General features: G+C 39.0%; 1 protein-coding gene across 2 annotated transcripts in view; it reads left to right on the forward strand.

Annotated features, from left to right (window-relative positions):
- Window positions 1-3,368: 3,368 nt before the first annotated feature.
- SLC15A2 (solute carrier family 15 member 2) overlaps window positions 3,369-20,888 on the forward strand; it is a 50,548-nt gene continuing 33,028 nt past the window's right edge. The window contains exons 1-4 of one of the 2 annotated variants that reach the window (XM_046001986.1): window positions 3,369-3,405; window positions 5,086-5,260; window positions 7,280-7,367; window positions 7,941-8,082. In XM_046001986.1, the coding sequence (XP_045857942.1) occupies window positions 5,123-5,260; window positions 7,280-7,367; window positions 7,941-8,082 (368 nt within the window). In that variant the 5' untranslated portion in view covers window positions 3,369-3,405; window positions 5,086-5,122. The remainder of the gene's footprint in view (window positions 3,406-5,085; window positions 5,261-7,279; window positions 7,368-7,940; window positions 8,083-20,888) is intronic. The other variant, XM_046001987.1, reaches the window with a different exon arrangement.

Raw genomic sequence — 20,888 nt, forward strand, 5'->3', positions numbered from 1 at the left:
AAAAATGGAGTTTTACGTCTAAGATTTGTGCATTTTAAGTTATATTTAATTTTTTAAAAAATCCGAATACAAGGTCAATAGAAAACAATATTTGCAATGCAGACAATGACAGCATTAATATCAATAATATAGATTTTGTAAACTTACAAGAAGGGAAGAAACAACTCACTAAGAAAATGAGCAAAGGAAATGAATAAGCAGTTCTAAAAATTATAAAGACATACTTTGTCTTAGCAATCTCACTTCTTTATCCTTCTCACTTCTTTGTGATGGTATTTATCCATCAGATATATTTGACTTATATATAAAGTTATTATGATAGTGTCATTTATAATAGGAAACTAAACAACCTGGACATGCATCTTTTTGGTACTGATTTTTTGTAGTTATTTATATAGTCTGGACACAAACCCTTTGACAGATATATGAATATTTTCTCCCACTCTGTAAGTTGTCTTTTCACTCTTAACATGTATTTTGGTGAACAAAAGTTCTTAATTTTGTAATATTATAAATTTATAATAATTTTATAATCCAAAATCAATATCCAATGTAGTCCAAAATATCAATTGTTTTTCTTTTATGGTAATCATATTTTATTTCTTATTTGAAAAATCTTAGAATATGTCTGTACACGGAGCATGAAGATGTTTTTCTCTAAAAGTTTTATTTTTAAAAAAACAGATCACAATCTATATAGAATTATTATTTTTTTCCCATTTTATTTATTTTTTCAGCGTAACAGTATTCATTGTTTTTGCACAACACCCAGTGCTCCATGCAAAACGTGCCCTCCCCATTACCCACCACCTGTTCCCCCAACCTCCCACCCCTGACCCTTCAAAACCCTCAGGTTGTTTTTCAGAGTCCATAGTCTCTTATGGTTCGCCTCCCCTTCCAAATTTTTTTTTTAATAAACATATAATGTATTTTTATTTACATATGGTATAAGGGCCAAAATTATTTTTTCCATGTGGATATACAGATGGTGTTTATTTATTGAAAGCACCATTATTTCCCCCACTGCACTGCAGGGTCAGCTTTACCATTAATGATACCTCGGCATTTGTGTATGTCTCTGAAGTCTCTTTTGTTCCATTTGTTGCCTTATTGTTGTGTTGATTCCACTCTGTTATAATTACAATAGTTTTTTTTAAAGATTTTATTAATTTATTTGACAGAGATCACAAGTAGGCAGAGAGGCAGGCAGAGAGAGAGAGGAGGAAGCAGGCTCCCTGCTGAGCAGAGAGCCCAATGTGGAACTCAATCCCAGGATCCTGAGATCATGACCAGAGCCCAAAGCAGAGGCTTAACCCACTGAGCCACCTAGGCGCCCCTAATTACAATAGTTTTATAGTAAGTCTTACACTGAGTAGTCCTTCACTATTGTTATTCAAGATTGCCTTTGCTATTCTTGGCTTATGCATCTCCATATGAATTTTAAAAATCATCTTGTCATTTTATACACTCACAAAACCTACTGGGAGTTTGTATTAAAACAACAGGTTGATTTGGAAGATTTACAACTTTATAATACGAAATTTCTAAATCATGAGCATGGTATTTCTCTTCATTTATTTAGATCTTTAATTTCTTTCAATAATATTTTATAGTGTTTAATGTTGAGGTCTTGGCTATCTTTTATTAGATTTATTCCTAGGTATTTTTATGCAATTATAGCTGGTATCACTTTTAAAATTCCCTTTTCTTTTTGTTTTTTGGTCATATTTAAGTACAACTTATTTTTGCATGCTGATTTTTTTTTAAGATTTTATTTATTTATTTGACAGAGCTCACAAGTAGACAGAGAGGCAGGCAGAGAGAGAGAGGAGGGAGGCAGGCTCCCTGCTGAGCAGAGAGCCCGATGTGGGGCTTGATCCCAGAACCCTGGGATCATGACCTGAGCCGAAAGCAAAGGCTTTAAACCACTGAGCCACCCAGGCGCCCCTGATTTTTTTTTTTAAGATTGTATGTATTTATTTGAGAGAGAGAGAGAGCACAAGCGGGTGGAGGGGCAGAGGGAGAAGAAGAAACAGACTCCCCACTGAGCAGGGAGCGCGATGCAGGGCTTGATTCCAGGACTCTGGGATCACCACCTGAGCCAAAGTCAGGTGCTTAACTGACTGAGCTACCCAGGTGCCCTTTGTGTGCTGATTCTGTATTCATATACCTTATTAAACATGTTTTCTTTTAATTTCTTATTTCTCTTCTCTTTGATTATATTAGTATCTCTTATTTTAGAGCCTTAGTCTCCTTTCTGAATATGAGTGTAAAATATCAATCTGCTGATACACTCACTGAGGCCATAAATATTTTTTACTCTTATTACTGATATTTTAGATTCTTCCACTTTTATTACCCCTTTTGTCTCTGAAGAGTTTGTGCTAATTTCTGTCCAGGAGTTGCTTTTCTCTTTGATTTCTTCCCTTTTATTCTTCTGTCTGATTTCAACTTCGCAAAAATGATAGCAGGTAAGAGACATCTTGATGTATGATAGAGATCTAGAATAGGCCATGGCAGGTTAGAGTTCTAGCCCTTGCTCTGTCCCTTCCGAGCTTTGAGCTCTCCTATAGTATTCTGTAAGCTAGACTAGGCAAACCAGTGCTCCCTAAATTCCTGTCATAAGAATCACTAGAGGTGCTTCTTAAAAACAGAGGTTCTTGGATCCCTACTTAAATCTATTGAATAAGTATTTTCAAGAAAAAGGCCTGCAAATCTGTATGTATATGTGTATGTACATGTGTGTGTGTACATATGCCTACATACATACATATATATGTGTGTGTGTATATATATATATATGAATTGTTCTGGAATATATAAAAACATTATATATATGAATTAATAGATATATATGTGAATGAATTACCCTATATCACTCTCACCATCAGGGAAGTTTAGTTTACATAGGACAAGATTAAGATTCCCTCCATCTTTTATATTATTTGATTCTATGAATGCTAGCATTATACTGCCATAATCAAAAGGAGAATTTCATCTAAAAGAGTACCAGAGAACCAATGCCAATACTCTAAAGTTTGGTATTAGGGGTACCTTTGAGCGCAAAGGAATTGGTGCAATGCCTCTACAGATGCATTGTATCTACAGGTGCTCTGCCAGGTTAAATGCTATTCTAGAAGTATAGGTCAGAGCAGGGGGAACCATTGATATAATTAGATCTTCAAGGCATCTTGAGGTTAATTTGATTAGTAAATCATGACTATTTATTTGTTTTGCATTTAAAGTTATAACCGCACTAAGTCAGAATGAATAATACCTTTGGAAAGAATAACTACAGCTTAATCATTAATGCCACAGTCAGAAATGAAGCTGGACTCTTCTTTGGTTAAAGGTTGGCAGAAGAGAGGGGCAATGAAGAGTGAGAAGACATGGTCAAAGTCTGAGGTAAAGTTTGTTCTGGCCTTATTCATCAACAAGTAAAATAAGTAGTTTAAGAATTTTTCAAGGCATAAATTTATAGTTCTTTCTCATATTCTCAAATAAAATAATTAATTCTCCTGTTTTATGATCTCCTTGTTTGTTTAACCCTCATTTTTTCTTATAACTCTCTGGCATTTCTTTTCGTTTTTCTTCTCACTGACAACTGGAAAGGCATCATACTCTTGTTCTTCTTTTCCATCAACTTACTGTATTAAATGCATCTATCATCATCATACCCTTTTTTTAATTTTTTTTTAAGATTTTATTTATTTATTTGATAGACAGAGATCACAGATAGGCAGAGAGGCAGGCAGAGAGAGAGGAAGAAGCAGGTTCCCTGCTGAGCAGAGAGCCCGATGCAGGGCTCGATCCCAGGACCCTGAGACCATGACCTGAGCCGAAGGCAGAGGCTTAACCCACTGAGCCACCCAGGCGCCCCATCATACCCGTTTTTATTCCTCCTCTGATAAAGGCTAAATATTATATTCTGGAGTCATTTGGGAGCTCATCTACTAAGTATTAATGAAAATTATGTTTGTGATAGTTTCTAGAAAGTAACTAGTTAATGGATGGCTCCATTGGTTAAGCATTCAACTCTTGATTTTGGCTCAGGTCATGATCTCAGGGTCATGGGACGGAGCCCCGCATAGGGCTCCGTGCTCAGCAGGAAATCTTGAGATTTCCTCTCCCTCGGCCCCTCCCTGCCCCACTCAGGTGCATGCATACTCTCTCTCTCTCAAAATAAAATATTTTTCTAAAAAAGAAAGTAGTTCATAATTTTTGCTCAAATTGAATTTTATTTATCAATTAAATTATGGATTCATCTTGAAGTGATGAAAACACAAGGAACGAATTTAGCAAAGAAGAATGATTCTCAAATGTACATCTTCAAACCTTTTTTCTCATTTTCTTTAGCTCTACCTCTTTAACTGTTTGTAGGCTATTTCTAGTTGAACTTTATTTTGTTGAAAACCAAAATCAACATCTATCCTATCTTTGCAAATTCAATTTTGTGATGACTTTCCCTCTTCAATGCATTTCAATTCCTCAATATTCCTACATTCCCGTTTGCATACCCTCCATTCCTGAATAATGACCATAGGCATTACTGATACAAATCTCCCATCAATCACAGCAGTTAAAATTCCAGACTTGCTGCTTGCTGGCCACGTAACTTTAGACAAATTGCTCAACCTCTTAAGATATTAGTTCCTACAAAATGGGGATTGTGCTAAGAATTAGAATGTAGATAGGTAGATATGATATATATATATAAATAATATGTATGTATTACATATCCATTTTTGTTGGCCATAATAGATGTTCAATAAATGGCAACTCCTGTGACTCTGAAATCAGGTTTTTTTTTTCCTGTAATCAGTTTTTAAATCTATACTTGAGGCATTGTATTCTCAGCTATTTTGTACTCTTCTGTAATTCTCCAGCATTGTCTTGCCCCATCTTGTGCTTTGTTACTCTTACTTCCTCATGCTTAACCTTTTACTTAATCATTATTTTGACTAGTCTCTGAGACCTAACCCTTTCTTTTCCTATAGCTTTGTGCTTTGCTTTGGGTCAGGCAGCTGCTAAAAGCTGACACACAGAGGGTTAAACCTAGTCCACTCCCAGTGCCCGTTTTTACAGTAGGCTGGCAGCTGTCCCAACTGCCTACCGAAGCCAAATGCTTGAGGAGAGTGAGAGTAAGGAACCAGCTATGAATCCTTTCCAGAAAAATGAGTCCAAGGAAACTCTTTTTTCACCTGTCTCCACTGAAGAGGTACCACCTCGACTTCTCAGCCTTCCAGAGAAGCCAACTCCGGTGAGTCCCTAAATTCCAGTCTCCTTCTGACAGGAACAGAATTGCTCTTTTGGTTCTACTTGGTCTCTGGAGTGTCAGGCTGAGCTGTATTAGGGTATTAAAAACTATTCTCACTTGGACTTAGAATTAACCTGAAAACCAAATTTAAACAGAAGTTTCCTTTACTTAGGAGAAGAAGCAGCAAGAAGAGGTAGTTAGGAGTTCTTCGGTTGGAATCCAGGACTTTGCTGTATCTCATTGCATATTCTGAGTTTCTCTGGGGTGAAAAAAGAAGCAATTTGAATATCCAGGGAAACTTGGCGAGCATTCTTGCCCGGAGAACTGTGTGTGATTGTTCTTTCTAAACCAATATAAAAGCTCAGCCCTTAACTCCCCCTGTATTCAGAATCTTATGCCAGACACCAAGGAAAGTTTTAGAATAGATCCAGTCTCTTTTATGATGTATGCCAGTTTACATTGGAAGACAGGACAGAGAATCAATAATGATGTTTGTATTACATACTTGTTAAACACTTCCAAATCTATCATCTCATTAAATCTTTATATCAAAATCTTAAAAGTGGAGAGGGTATAGGAATAATAGCCAATATTTATGGAGTTCTCACTATGGACCAAGAGGTGGTAGTCTTCTCATTTCTTTGGAATAAGAGGATTGAACATAAAGACAGATGCAGTGGCACACGCAGGGTCAGTAGATTAACACAGCCAATACCGGTAGTACATAGCCGGTAAAGTGTGTTGACTAAACAACAGGTTGCATAATTCTCAAGATGTGAGCTGGGAAGGTAAGAAGCCAGTTTATTGTGTCTTTCAAGTAAATTAATATATTAACATATATTAATATTTAGGAGGGTTCTTCCTATCTATCCATATGGGTAAAAAATAAAATCATTAACTTATGATTTTATTTAGTTAATTATATATCTTCTGGTCCTAAACAATTTAAGTCTGTTTATAAAGATGCATGTATTTCTTATGAAATAAGAGGCGATAGAAATTTCATGATGAGATTTGACTGCCCCAAGTACAGTTATCTCCATCCCCTCTCATGTTAGTTGGGCTATCATAATAGGTAGGGATTTGAAATAAACATGGCATTCCCTATATACTGACTGATATGGTGCATGTAATAGCATAGTTCTTTTAATGTCTAATAGGATTAACAAGAAAATGTTATAGAATGTCTTTCACAGGAAGAATGGACATTTAATGTTACAAGATTTAAGAACTCTCTGCCCAAGTTTAAGGTGATCAATCAGCTTCCTTTCGGTTGGGCTCTGAGCCTGGCTCCTGCAGGCTCTGAATGGGAAGCCATCATATTGTCAGGATTCCTCCTAGCATGATGAATATGGCAGGTGGGGACCAGAGAGGTTAGTTTGAACAGTGCAGCTAAGGAAGTTATTGACCTCTAAATGTAACTGCTCGGGCATCAAGTGTTCCACAGTCTAATTCTTTGTTCTGTTCTTTTTTTTTTTTAAAGATTTTATTTATTTATTTGACAGATAGAGATCACAAGTAGGGAGAGAGGCAGGCAGAGAGAGAGAGAGAGGAGGAAGCAGGCTCCCTGCCAAGCAGAGAGCCCGATGCGGGACTCGATCCCAGGACCCTGAGATCATGACCTGAGCTGAAGGCAGCAGCTTAAACCACTGAGCCACCCAGGCGCCCCTCTTTGTTCTGTTCTTAGAAATAAGTATGATTATTTTCCTCCTCAGAGCCCCAGGCTTTTCAGTAAAGAGTTGTAGGGAGATAAGGAGTTCCTGGTGTCTGAGATCAAGGAATGTCTGAGTACTTCCATGTTAAATGAATGAGAAGTGAAGTAATATTCCAAATAGCTTCTATCAGCACTGCAGGCACTTTCACTGTGATAATAGTTATTTCATGAAGAGTAGGAGCCGTTGCTTCACTTTACCTATCACAGTGATTTAAAATAGATATATTTTTCTGTTATAGAGCAATCTACTGATTTAAATGATGGAGGGGGGAAGTTCATGCTTGAACCATTGTCTTTTTGTTTCATAGAAAATCTGTGGCTCCAACTATCCACTGAGCATTGCCTTCATTGTGGTGAATGAATTCTGTGAGCGCTTTTCCTATTATGGCATGAAAGGTAATTTTGTGTCCCAAGGTCTTTCTTTTCTCCACTCATCCTCACCCCATATTTGGAACAACCTGGTCTTCTTTATGCCTTTATTTCTCTTTTCCACACTTTCTGCCTTTATCCAAATTGGTCTTTCCCTTTGGCCAACACTGCCAATAAATACCTCATGGGATTTCACCTAGCAACTAATACAAGCCAAGAAACAAGAACACAGTCTATAAGAATAAAAGTATGACAACTTCCATTTTCATATCTGTTTCTCAGGTGTATGAACTATATTGTTGGGAGGGAGAAGGTAGGGACATTGGAAGCACCGTATGATCTTTGCAACTGGCTTAAATGCTGCTGGGTAAGCGCATGGACTGAAGGGAGGAGTATTCCAATTGTACACTAAGCATAGCCCCACCCACACCCACAGTTCCCATGGCTCTTGCTTCTACTACTTGGCTGTCACCCCTCAGTCACTTCACCGATAAGAGAATTGAAGGTCGAGATCACCTTCAAAGACCAGAGATGAAATGTACTTCTCCATAAATCACTTTAATGCATCTATCTTGTTTTGTTTTCCCTTTTCATCCTCAGCTGTGCTGACCCTGTATTTCCTGTATTTCCTGCACTGGAGCAAGGACACCTCCACATCTATATACCATGCCTTCAGCAGCCTCTGTTATTTCACTCCCATCCTGGGAGCAGCCATTGCTGACTCATGGCTGGGAAAATTCAAGTAAGGAAAACGGGAGATCACATCACCATGTCGCAGACTAATTGTGCTGAGAATTTGTCACTTCTAGCCTCTTGGTTCCAAGCAAGAATATACTTATGTCATTCCTGACAAATAAGCATCTCTCTAAGATTGACAACACAGAAAGACTATTTCTCTTCATTATCAGTTTTTCTAATTGTTTACATCCTTTCCAGTCAAGAATTATTTTTTTCCATTTTATTTATTTTTTCAGCGTAACAGTATTCATTGTTTTTGCACAACACCCAGTGCTCCATGCAAAACGTGCCCTCCCCATTACCCACCACCTGTTCCCCCAACCTCCCACCCCTGACCCTTCAAAACCCTCAGGTTGTTTTTCAGAGTCCATAGTCTCTTATGGTTCGCCTCCCCTTCCAAATTTTTTTTTTTTTAATAAACATATAATGTATTTTTATCCCCAGGGGTACAGGTCTGTGAATCGCCAGGTTTACACACTTCACAGCACTCATGATAGCACATACCCTCCCCAATGTCCATAGCCCCCTCCCCCTCTCCCAATCCCACCTCCCCCCAGCAACCCCCAGTTTGTTTTGTGAGATTAAGAGTCATTTATGGTTTGTCTTCCTCCCAATCCCATCTTGTTTCATTTATTCTTCTCCTATCCCCCTAACCCCCCATGTTGCTTCTCCATGTCCTCATATCAGGGAGATCATATGATAGTTGTCTTTCTCCGATTGACTTATTTCACTAAGCATCATACGCTCTAGTTCCATCCACGTCGTCGCAAATGGCAAGATTTCATTTCTTTTGATGGCTGCATAGTATTCCATTGTGTATATATACCACATCTTATTGATCCATTCATCTGTTGATGGACATCTAGGTTCTTTCCATAGTTTGGCTATTGTAGACATTGCTGCTATAAACATTCGGGTACACGTGCCCCTTCGGATCACTATGTTTGTATCTTTAGGGTAAATACCCGGTAGTGCAATTGCTGGGTCATAGGGTAGTTCTATTTTCAACATTTTGAGGAACTTCCATGCTGTTTTCCAGAGTGGTTGCACCAGCTTGCATTCCCACCAACAGTGGAGGAGGGTTCCCCTTTCTCCACATCCTCTCCAGCATCTGTCATTTCCTGACTTGTTAATTTTAGCCATTCTGACTGGTGTGAGGTGATATCTCATTGTGGTTTTGATTTGTATTTCCCTGATGCCGAGTGACGTGGAGCACTTTTTCATGTGTCTGTTGGCCATCTGGATGTCTTCTTTGCAGAAATGTCTGTTCATGTCCTCTGCCCATTTCTTGATTGGATTGTTTGTTCTTTGGGTGTTGAGTTTGCTAAGTTCCTTATAGATTTTGGATACTAGCCCTTTGTCTGATATGTCGTTTGCAAATATCTTCTCCCATTCTGTCAGTTGTCTTTTGGTTTTGTTAACTGTTTCCTTTGCTGTGCAAAAGCTTTTGATCTTGATGAAATCCCAATAGTTCATTTTTGCCCTTGCTTCCCTTGCCTTTGCCGTTGTTCCTAGGAAGATGTTGCTACGGCTGAGGTCGAAGAGGTTGCTGCCTGCATTCTCCTCAAGGATTTGGATGGATTCCTTTCTCACATTGAGGTCCTTCATCCATTTGGAGTCTATTTTCGTGTGTGGTGTAAGGAAGTGGTCCAATTTCATTTTTCTGCATGTGGCTGTCCAATTTTCCCAGCACCATTTATTGAAGAGGCTGTCTTTTTTCCATTGGACATTCTTTCCTGCTTTGTCGAAGATGAGTTGACCATAGAGTTGAGGGTCGATTTCTGGGCTCTCTATTCTGTTCCACTGATCTATGTGTCTGTTTTTGTGCCAGTACCATGCTGTCTTGATGATGACAGCTTTGTAATAGAGCTTGAAGTCCGGAATTGTGATGCCACCCACTTTGGCTTTCTTTTTCAATATGCCTTTGGCTATTCGAGGTCTTTTCTGGTTCCATATAAATTTTAGGATTATTTGTTCCATTTCTTTGAAAAAAATGGATGGTATTTTGATAGGGATTGCATTAAATGTGTAGATTGCTTTAGGTAGCATAGACATTTTCATAATATTTATTCTTCCAATCCAGGAGCATGGAAGTAAAACTATCACTCTTCACAGATGATATGATACTATATGTGGAAAACCCAAAAGACTCCACTCCAATTTTAGTATATGTGCTGCCGAAGCGAGCAGAAGACTCCACTCCAAAACTGCTAGAACTTGTACAGGAATTCAGTAAAGTGTCAGGATATAAAATCAATGCACAGAAATCAGTTGGATTTCTGTACACCAACAACAAGACAGAAGAAAGAGAAATTAAGGAGTCAATCCCATTTACGATTGTACCCAAAACTATAAGATACCTAGGAATAAACCTAACCAAAGAGGCTAAGAATCTATACACAGAAAATTATAAAGTACTCATGAAAGAAATTGAGGAAGACACAAAGAATTATTTTTTTTTTATTTTCCCTCAATCTAATTTTAATCTTCCACTCTGTAGTTTAAGACCAATTCTTGTTCTGATCTTAGGGAAAATAAAGATTGCTACCCAGCTGAAAATTTATAATTTTAGAGACCTCAATGTAGTTATTTCACGTACTGTCCATCTCATCTTTGGTTGAATCATCTTTAGTATATTCTTATGAGTCCCTCTTCTCAGCTGTTTTACTGTTTCTTTTCCCTTATCTCTGTGGTATCCTTCTTAAGAATATAATAAATATTTTCATGAGTTAGACTGATGGTCTATTCAGTTCCATATCTTTTAAGTCTCTGAAAATAGCAATAAGAGACATTTATGGGATAATGTTTTTGTTATCTCCTATAACATTATCCTCATAGGTTAGAGATGGATCTGGGCTATCCATCACCAAGTTATTTTCCATAGTCTTATCATCTATGGATTTGTTTTAATTAATATTTCTCAAAGTGCATTTTTTTTGAAATTGGTTGATAGGATACAATGAGTGTAATAAAGAAAGATAAAGTTCTCATGGTCCAATAAGTTTGGAAAATGCTAGGTTAAACTAAGTTAAAAAGTTTTGTTTTTTTTTAACTGCAAGACTTCTTATAACTTTTAACATGGTAATAAACACTTCTCCAAGAGAAGGTTATCATATGTAGTGATTCCCAAACTTATTTGACCATGGAATATTTTTTCAGGATAATTTGTGGATGTGGTGTTCTAGGGAATCATATTTAGTAAACATTGGTTTATACCTCACTTGGCCTATATATATTCATTGTCCTAAAGTGTTTAATCAGCATTTAATAGATAGCTACAACCATAGCATGGTAGTAAACACAGTTTCTTGATTTAAGAGAAGGATGGTAAGAAGGTGTTTAAGATTTATGTTTGCTGCTTATGTAGTATTGGTCACCACTCCCTCCAGATAGGAGATTGGCACTATATGCAAAATAAAAAGTATAAACCATGGTCTTTATTCAATAAATAAATACTTATAGAGTAAAAGACTCTCAAACATGACATAGTACTTTCATTTATTTTTTATTATGTTATGTTAGTCACCATATAGTACTTCATTAGATTTGAATTACTGTTCCATGATTCATTGTTTGTATCTAACACTCAGTGTTCCATGCAATACATGCCCTCCTTAATACCCCTCACTGGGCTATTTTTAAAATGACTTCCTCTAAATTTGAAGCATGGATATGGCTTTTCATGATGTCTATAAACATCTACTGAGAGGCTTAACTACATGCTAGAACACTATTTTTTTTTTGTTTTTTGTTTTTTGTTTTTTTTTTTTAGATTTTTTTTTATTTATTCATTTGACAGAGATCACAAGTAGGCAGAGAGGCAGGCAGAGAGAGAGAGGAGGAAGCAGGCTCCCCGCTGAGCAGAGAGCCCGACGTGGGGCTCGAACCCAGGACCCTGAGATCATGAGCTGCCCTCACCACTGTGGCTGCGGGGGGGGGGGGGGGCGTGGGGCTCCCCTGCACAACAGGCATGAAGTGGGGTTACACAAGCCAGGCTAAAGGGGCCCCAACCATGGGCTGTGGGCCTCCTGATGGCGGCATGAAAAAGCAGGCTCTTTCACAAATCCTCAAAATTGTGAGAGTACCATAGAACACTATTTTTTATGTCAAGTTGCTTTTATTTTTTTATTTTTTTTTTTTTCTCATTTTATTTATTTTTTCAGCGTAACAGTATTCATTCTTTTTGCGCAACACCCAGTGCTCCATGCAAAACGTGCCCTCCCCATTACCCACCACCTGTTCCCCCAACCTCCCACCCCTGACCCTTCAAAACCCTCAGGTTGCCCCAACCTCCCACCCCTGACCCTTCAAAACCCTCAGGTTGTTTTTCAGAGTCCATAGTCTCTTATGGTTCGCTTCCCCTCCCCAATGTCCATAGCCCGCTCCCCCTCCCCCAATCCCACCTCCCCGCAGCAACCCCCAGTTTGTTTTGTGAGATTAAGAGTCATTTATGGTTTGTCTCCCTCCCAATCCCATCTTGTTTCATTTATTCTTCTCCTATCTCCTACCCCCCCATGTTGCTTCTCCATGTCCTCATATCAGGGAGATCATATGATAGTTGTCTTTCTCCGATTGACTTATTTCACTAAGCATGATACGCTCTAGTTCCATCCACGTCGTCGCAAATGGCAAGATTTCATTTCTTTTGATGGCTGCATAGTATTCCATTGTGTATATATACCACATCTTCTTTATCCATTCATCTGTTGATGGACATCTAGGTTCTTTCCATAGTCTGGCTATTGTAGACATTGCTGCTATAAACATTCGGGTACACGTGCCCCTTCGGATCACTATGTTTGTATCTTTAGGGTAAATACCCAGTAGTGCAATTGCTGGGTCATAGGGTAGTTCTATTTTCAACATTTTGAGGAACCTCCATGCTGTTTTCCAGAGTGGTTGCACCAGCTTGCATTCCCACCAACAGTGGAGGAGGGTTCCCCTTTCTCCACATCCTCTCCAGCATCTGTCATTTCCTGACTTGTTCATTTTAGCCATTCTGACTGGTGTGAGGTGATATCTCATTGTGGTTTTGATTTGTATTTCCCTGATGGCGAGTGACGTGGAGCATTTTTTCATGTGTCTGTTGGCCATCTGGATGTCTTCTTTGCAGAAATGTCTGTTCATGTCCTCTGCCCATTTCTTGATTGGATTGTTTGTTCTTTGGGTGTTGAGTTTGCTAAGTTCCTTATAGATTTTGGATACTAGCCCTTTATCTGATATGTCGTTTGCAAATATCTTCTCCCATTCTGTCAGTTGTCTTTTGGTTTTGTTAACTGTTTCCTTTGCTGTGCAAAAGCTTTTGATCTTGATGAAATCCCAACAGTTCATTTTTGCCCTTGCTTCCCTTGCCTTTGCCGTTGTTCCTAGGAAGATGTTGCTACGGCTGAGGTCGAAGAGGTTGCTGCCTGCATTCTCCTCAAGGATTTTGATGGATTCCTTTCTCACATTGAGGTCCTTCATCCATTTGGAGTCTATTTTTGTGTGTGGTGTAAGGAAGTGGTCCAATTTCATTTTTCTGCATGTGGCTGTCCAATTTTCCCAGCACCATTTATTGAAGAGGCTGTCTTTTTTCCATTGGACATTCTTTCCTGCTTTGTCGAAGATTAGTTGACCATAGAGTTGAGGGTCGATTTCTGGGCTCTCTATTCTGTTCCACTGATCTATGTGTCTGTTTTTGTGCCAGTACCATGCTGTCTTGATGATGACAGCTTTGTAATAGAGCTTGAAGTCCGGAATTGTAATGCCACCAACTTTGGCTTTGTTCTTCAATATTCCTTTGGCTATTCGAGGTCTTTTCTGGTTCCATATAAATTTGAGGATTATTTGTTCCATTTCTTTGAAAAAAATGGATGGTATTTTGATAGGGATTGCATTAAATGTGTAGATTGCTTTAGGTAGCATAGACATTTTCACAATATTTATTCTTCCAATCCAGGAGCATGGAACATTTTTCCATTTTTTTGTGTCTTCCTCAATTTCTTTCATGAGTACTTTATAATTTTCTGTGTATAGATTCTTAGTCTCTTTGGTTAGGTTTATTCCTAGGTATCTTATAGTTTTGGGTACAATTGTAAATGGGATTGACTCCTTAATTTCTCTTTCTTCAGTCTTGTTGTTGGTGTACAGAAATGCAACTGATTTCTGTGCATTGATTTTATATCCTGACACTTTACTGAATTCCTGAACAAGTTCTAGCAGTTTTGGAGTGGAGTCTTTTGGGTTTTCCACATATAGTATCATATCATCTGCGAAGAGTGATAGTTTGACTTCTTCTTTACCAATTTGGATGCCTTTAATTTCTTTTTGTTGCCTGATTGCTGAGGCTAGGACTTCTAGTACTATGTTGAATAGCAGTGGTGATAATGGACATCCCTGCCGTGTTCCTGACCTTAACGGAAAAGCTTTCAGATTTTCTCCATTGAGAATGATATTTGCGGTGGGTTTTTCATAGATGGCTTTGATAATATTGAGGTATGTGCCCTCTATCCCCACACTTTGAAGAGTTTTGATCAGGAAGGGATGCTGTACTTTGTCAAATGCTTTTTCAGCATCTATTGAGAGTATCATATGGTTCTTGTTCTTTCTTTTATTAATGTGTTCTATCACATTGATTGATTTGCGGATGTTGAACCAACCCTGCAGCCCTGGAATAAATCCCACTTGATCGTGGTGAATAATCCTTTTAATGTACTGTTGAATCCTATTGGCTAGTATTTTGGCGAGAATTTTTGCGTCTGTGTTCATCAAGGATATTGGTCTGTAGTTCTCTTTTTTGGTGGGATCCTTGTCTGGTTTTGGGATCAAGGTGATGCTGGCCTCATAAAATGAGTTTGGAAGTTTTCCTTCCATTTCTATTTTTTGGAACAGTTTCAGGAGAATAGGAATGAGTTCTTCTTTAAATGTTTGGTAGAATTCCCCTGGGAAGCCGTCTGGCCCTGGGCTTTTGTTTGTTTGGAGATTTTTGATGACTGTTTCAATCTCCTTACTGGTTATGGGCCTGTTCAGGTTTTCTATTTCTTCCTGGTTCAGTTGTGGTAGTTTATATGTCTCTAGGAATGCATCCATTTCTTCCAGATTGTCCAATTTGTTGGCGTAAAGTTGCTCATAGTATGTTCTTATAATTGTCTGTATTTCTTTGGTGTTAGTTGTGATCTCTCCTCTTTCATTCATGATTTTATTGATTTGGGTCCTTTCTCTTTTCTTTTTGATGAGTCTGGCCAGGGGTTTATCAATCTTATTGATTCTTTCAAAGAACCAGCTCCTAGTTTCATTGATTTTTTCTATTGTTTTTTTGGTTTCTACTTCATTGATTTCTGCTCTGATCTTTATGATTTCTCTTCTCCTGCTGGGTTTAGGGTTTCTTTCTTGTTCTTTCTCCAGCTCCTTTACGTGTAGGGTTAGGTTGTGTACTTGAGACCTTTCTTGTTTCTTGAGAAAGGCTTGTACCGCTATATATTTTCCTCTCAGGACTGCCTTTGCTGTGTCCCACAGATTTTGAACTGTTGTGTTTTCATTATCATTTGTTTCCATGAATTTTTTCAATTCTTCTTTAATTTCCTGGTTAACCCATTCATTCTTTAGAAGGATGCTGTTTAGTCTCCATGTATTTGGGTTCTTTCCAGCTTTCCTCTTGTGATTGAGTTCTAGCTTCAGAGCATTGTGGTCTGAAAATATGCAGGGAATGATCCCAATCTTTTGATACCGGTTGAGACCTGATTTGTGACCCAGGATGTGATCTATTCTGGAGAAGGTTCCATGTGCACTAGAGAAGAATGTGTATTCTGTTGCTTTGGGATGAAATGTTCTGAATATATCTGTGATGTCCATCTGGTCCAGTGTGTCATTTAAGGCCTTTATTTCCTTGTTGATCTTTTGCTTGGATGATCTGTCCATTTCAGTGAGGGGAGTGTTCAAGTCCCCTACTATTATTGTATTATTATTGATGTGTTTCTTTGATTTTGTTATTAATTGGTTGATATAGTTGGCTGCTCCCACGTTAGGGGCATAGATATTTAAAATGGTTAGATCTTCTTGTTGGACAGACCCTTTGAGTAGGATATAGTGTCCTTCCTCATCTCTTATTATAGTCTTTGGCTTAAAATCTAATTGATCTGATATAAGGATTGCCACTCCAGCTTTCTTCTGATGCCCATTAGCATGGTAAATTGTTTTCCACCCCCTCACTTTAAATCTGGAGGTGTCTTCGCGTCTAAAATGAGTTTCTTGTAGGCAACATACTGATGGGTTTTGTTTTTTTATCCATTCTGATACCCTGTGTCTTTTGATTGGGGCATTTAGCCCATTAACATTCAGGGTAACTATTGAGAGATATGAATTTAGTGCCATTATTAGCCTGTAAGGTGACTGTTACTGTATATTGTCTCTGTACCTTTCTGATCTACTACTTTTAGGCTCTCTCTTTGCTTAGAGGACCCCTTTCAATATTTCCTGTAGAGCTGGTTTGGTGTTTGCAAATTCTTTCAGTTTTTGTTTGTCCTGGAAGCTTTTTATCTCTCCTTCTATTTTCAATGATAGCCTAGCTGGATAGAGTATTCTTGGCTGCATGTTTTTCTCGTTGAGTGCTCTGAATATATCATGCCAGCTCTTTCTGGCCTGCCAGGTCTCTGTGGATAAGTCTGCCGCCAATCTAATATTTTTACCATTGTATGTTACAGACTTCTTTTCTCGGGCTGCTTTCAGGATTTTCTCTTTGTCACTAAGACTTGTAAATTTTACTATTAGGTGACGGGGTGTGGATCTATTCTTGTTGACTTTGAGGGGGGTTCTCTGCATCTCCTGGATTTTGATGCTTGTTCCCTTTGCCATATTAGGGAAATTCTCTCCAATGATTCTCTCCAATAGACCCTCTGCTCCCCTCTCTGTTTCTTCTTCTTCTGGAATCCCAATTATTCTAATGTTGTTTCGTCTTATGGTGTCACTTATCTCTCGAATTCTCCCCTCATGGTCCAGTAGCTGTTTGTCCCTCTTTTGCTCGGCTTCCTTATTCTCTGTCATTTGGTCTTCTATATCACTAATTCTTTCTTCTGCCTCATTGATCCTAGCAGTGAGAGCCTCCATTTTTGATTGCACCTCATTAATAGCTTTTTTGATTTCAACTTGGTTAGATTTTAGTTCTTTAATTTCTCCAGAAAGGGCTTTAATATCTCCAGAGAGGGTTTCTCTAATATCCTCCATGCCTTTTTCGAGCCCGGCTAGAATGTTCAGAATCGTCATTCTGAACTCTTGATCTGACATATTACCCATGTCTGTGTTGATTAGGTCCCTAGCCTTCGGTACTGTCTCTTGTTCTTTTGTTTGTGGTGATTTTTTCCGCCTTGTCATTTTGTCCAGATAAGAGGATATGAAGGAGCAAATAAACTACTAAAAGGGTGGCAAAGACCCCGGAAAAATGCGCTGTAACCAAATGAGAAGAGACCCCAAATTGTGGGGGGGAGAAAGGGGATAAAACAGCTTCTGAAAAAAAAAGAAAAAAAAAAAAAAAGAAAGAAAAGAATTTAAAAAATAAAACAAATAAAAAAATACAAAAAAGAAAGAAAAAGTATATATATTTAGATGAACTAGTCAAAAAATGTTAAAAAAGAAAAGGGTAAAAGTTTTAAAAAATTTAGCAGAAGAAGAAAAAAGAAAAAAGAAAAAAAAATTGAAAAAAGAAAAAAAAATTGAAAAAAGAAAAAAAAATTGAAAAAAGAAAAAAAAATTGAAGTAGCCGCAAGACTAAAGAATCATGGGGAGAAAGCCATGAGTTCCGTGCTTTGCTTTCTCCTCCTCTGGAATTGCTCTGCTGTCTTAGGAATTGAATCTGCTTTCTTCTTGATAGATGAACTTCGTCCTGGCTGGATATTTTGTTGATCTTCTGGGGGAGGGGCCTGTTGTAGTGACTCTCAAGTGTCTTTGCCCCAGGCGGGATTGCACCGCCCTTACCGGCGGCCAGACTAAGTAATCGGCTCGGGTTCGCTTTTGGGAGCTTCTGTTCCCTGAACGCTTTCCGTAGAGTTCCGGAGGACGAGAATGAAAATGGCGGCCTCCCAGTCTCCGGCCCGGAGGAGCCGAGAGCCTGGGGCCCCACTCCTCAGTGCGCCCCCAGAGGACAGCACCCAATCACTCCCGTATCCCCAGCCTCCAGCCGCGCTCCGAGCTCACCCAGCCCGCGACCAGTTCAAGGTAACCCCGAGCTGAGAGTTCAGTCCTCGGCTCTGTCTTGGCAGCCGGCTTCTCCGTTCTAATAGCTGCGAGCTCTCTGACACTCCGACACCCCCGATCCTTCTGTGACCCTGCGGGGCCTGGGGCCACGCTGGCCCCGCGTGGGCTTCACCCCGGTTTAGCCCCTGGAGCAATGTCCCTCAGTGGAACAGACTTTTAAAAGTCCTGATTTTGTGCTCCGTTCCTCCGCCGCTTGCCGGGAGCCGGCCCCTCCCCCCGCGGTCTATCTTCCCGTCGTTTTAGATTCACTTCTCCGCCAGTCCTACCTTTCAGAAAGTGGTTGATTTTCTGTTTCTAGAGTTGCTGTTCTTCTTCTCTTCGCTCTCCCGTTGGATTTGTAGGTGTTTGCAATGTTTAGATAAGCTATCGAGCTGATCTCCTGCTACCTGATGTAGTCTCAGGCTGCTACTTCTCCGCCATCTTGACTGTATAGCTCGTCAAGTTGCTTTTAAAGAGAGCCAAACATTTTTAGTCATAGTCCCTAGTGTGGTTTTTATACCCTGTGACCCATTCCTATTGGTTCAGGCTTACAATCACTCTCTTATATTTGTTTATTGCTAAATATGCTTTTGGATATCATCTCTATGCTTCTCCTTACTCTTTCTCTGAGTAGGTCTAGATCATGTCCTTTCCTTTCTGTCTCCTATCTTTTTTGTCTCATCAGAGCTGACCTTCTTCATGCTAGGTCTCTTTCTCTGCCGTCACTACACGTATTCCTTCTCAGTTCCTAAGCTCTAATTAACAATGGCTTTGGTGGTGAAATAAAACCTAAAACTTCTTCCTCTCTTCCACATTAACCTGTATGTAGTAAAACAAAAGAAACACTGGGCTATAAATAAGACATAGAAATTCTAGACCTAACCCGGATATTAATTGATTAGAATGTCACTTATTTTTTTTTTCTTTTTAAGAAAGAGAAGAGCAAAACTGAGCATGTGAGCAAGGAGGGGCAGAGCGAGAAGAGAGAGAGAATCCCTAAACAGACTCCACATTCAGCATGGACCTGTCAAAGGGATCAATCCCCTCAACTCCAATATCATGACCTGAGTCGAAATCAAGAGTCAGACATTCAACCGACCTGGACACCCAGGCACTCCAAGAATGTCACTTTAGGAATGTCCTTTGATCTCTCTGAATTTTACCTTCCTCATTTATAGATGGAAGATAAGTCAAGTCTCTCCAGAAAAGTTCTGTTTTCTATGGCTAGGATTTCAGTGACCCCCTTTCAAATGCAGAATGCCCAAATCTATTTTGACTTCTTTCTCTTTCTGTTAGAGTTTCCTGCCATGAGCTTCCTCTCTTATATTCTTCATATCCTAGACTAATTCCCTGAGCCTTCTTCCAAAGAGGTTGCTTATTTTCTTTCTAAACCATTTGTTCTTTCCTCATACGTTTAGTACAACAGTCTGATATTGCTCTGATCTCCCTACACAGACTCTATTACATCAGCTCACACTCCTTTTGTTTCTTCTCTTTAACGATCCAGCAGAGATCATCTCTTTTGGGTTCGTGATAGTGGGTCTTTTCAGTACCTTTTTATTCCCTTTCTACATATTCTTTTTATTCCAACAAAGAAAACTTCCTCTAGAAGATGCTACAAGGCCTTTTGAGAAAGCTTGCCCCCTCCCTCTGATGTTAATTGCCATGGGCAATTAATGCTATGGATTAGTCACCCAACCTCTTTTACACCTTACTTGCCCTTATAAACCCCCTAAGGTCCCTTCCCTGGAAAGCCACCCTAGAGAGATTTGGCATTTAGAATGAGGAATCCACAACCTGAGAATGCTGGCATCTCTAGCCTCTTTCTGATACCTTCATTTCATTCTTTATATTCCAGCATATAAAGCTTTAAAATCACAGATGTAAACCATATAATTTCCAAGGTTCCTTCTAGTACTAACATTCCACTTATATACAAAGAGAATGCTGGTATAGTAATGCGTATAAGTAATATATTGCATGGTGTGCCATATTTCAGTGTGTAAATCTCTACATACATTCTTTCTGGAATTTCTCACTGTTCCACTTCCTATTGTCATTCAGATTTCTTGGAAAAAATAACACAACAAGAAGTCCCTACCAACTGCATGATCTTTATCACTGGGCAGTCTCTTTATAGTCCCTGAGTCCTTGTTACCCTTGGTAACTTGAACATGAGGTAACTGTGGTGGGGATTACAATTAAACCAAGTGTTCAAGTGGCCAAGCCGAAACTGAGAGCCCTTTATCTTTCTGTATATCCCAGTGGTTGGGTTTAAAGAAAGTTCTTTGTGTTAGCCGTCCCTTTTTCCTGTTTACCTGGAGTTTTTCTTGACTCCTATTGATTTCTAGAGCCAAAGACATTCTTTGATAAAGCACCACGGGTCAAAGTATCCTGTTGTCCTGGTTCTCCTAGTTTAAAAAAAAAATCACTTGCTGCAGATCCATCCTGTGGATGCTCTGTGTATGTGTACAGTGAGTGAGGGGAAAGGACAGGTCACATATGAGAAAGGAGCTTGAAGGGAAAGTCCATTACCTCTAACACCACAAAGGTAAAGAGTTCATTCACCATTACTATTTCTATGTACATTTCTCAGGCAGTTCTTTC

The sequence above is a fragment of the Meles meles genome, chromosome 4 (genome assembly GCF_922984935.1).
Source record: "Meles meles chromosome 4, mMelMel3.1 paternal haplotype, whole genome shotgun sequence".
Classification (NCBI taxonomy): domain Eukaryota; kingdom Metazoa; phylum Chordata; class Mammalia; order Carnivora; family Mustelidae; genus Meles; species Meles meles.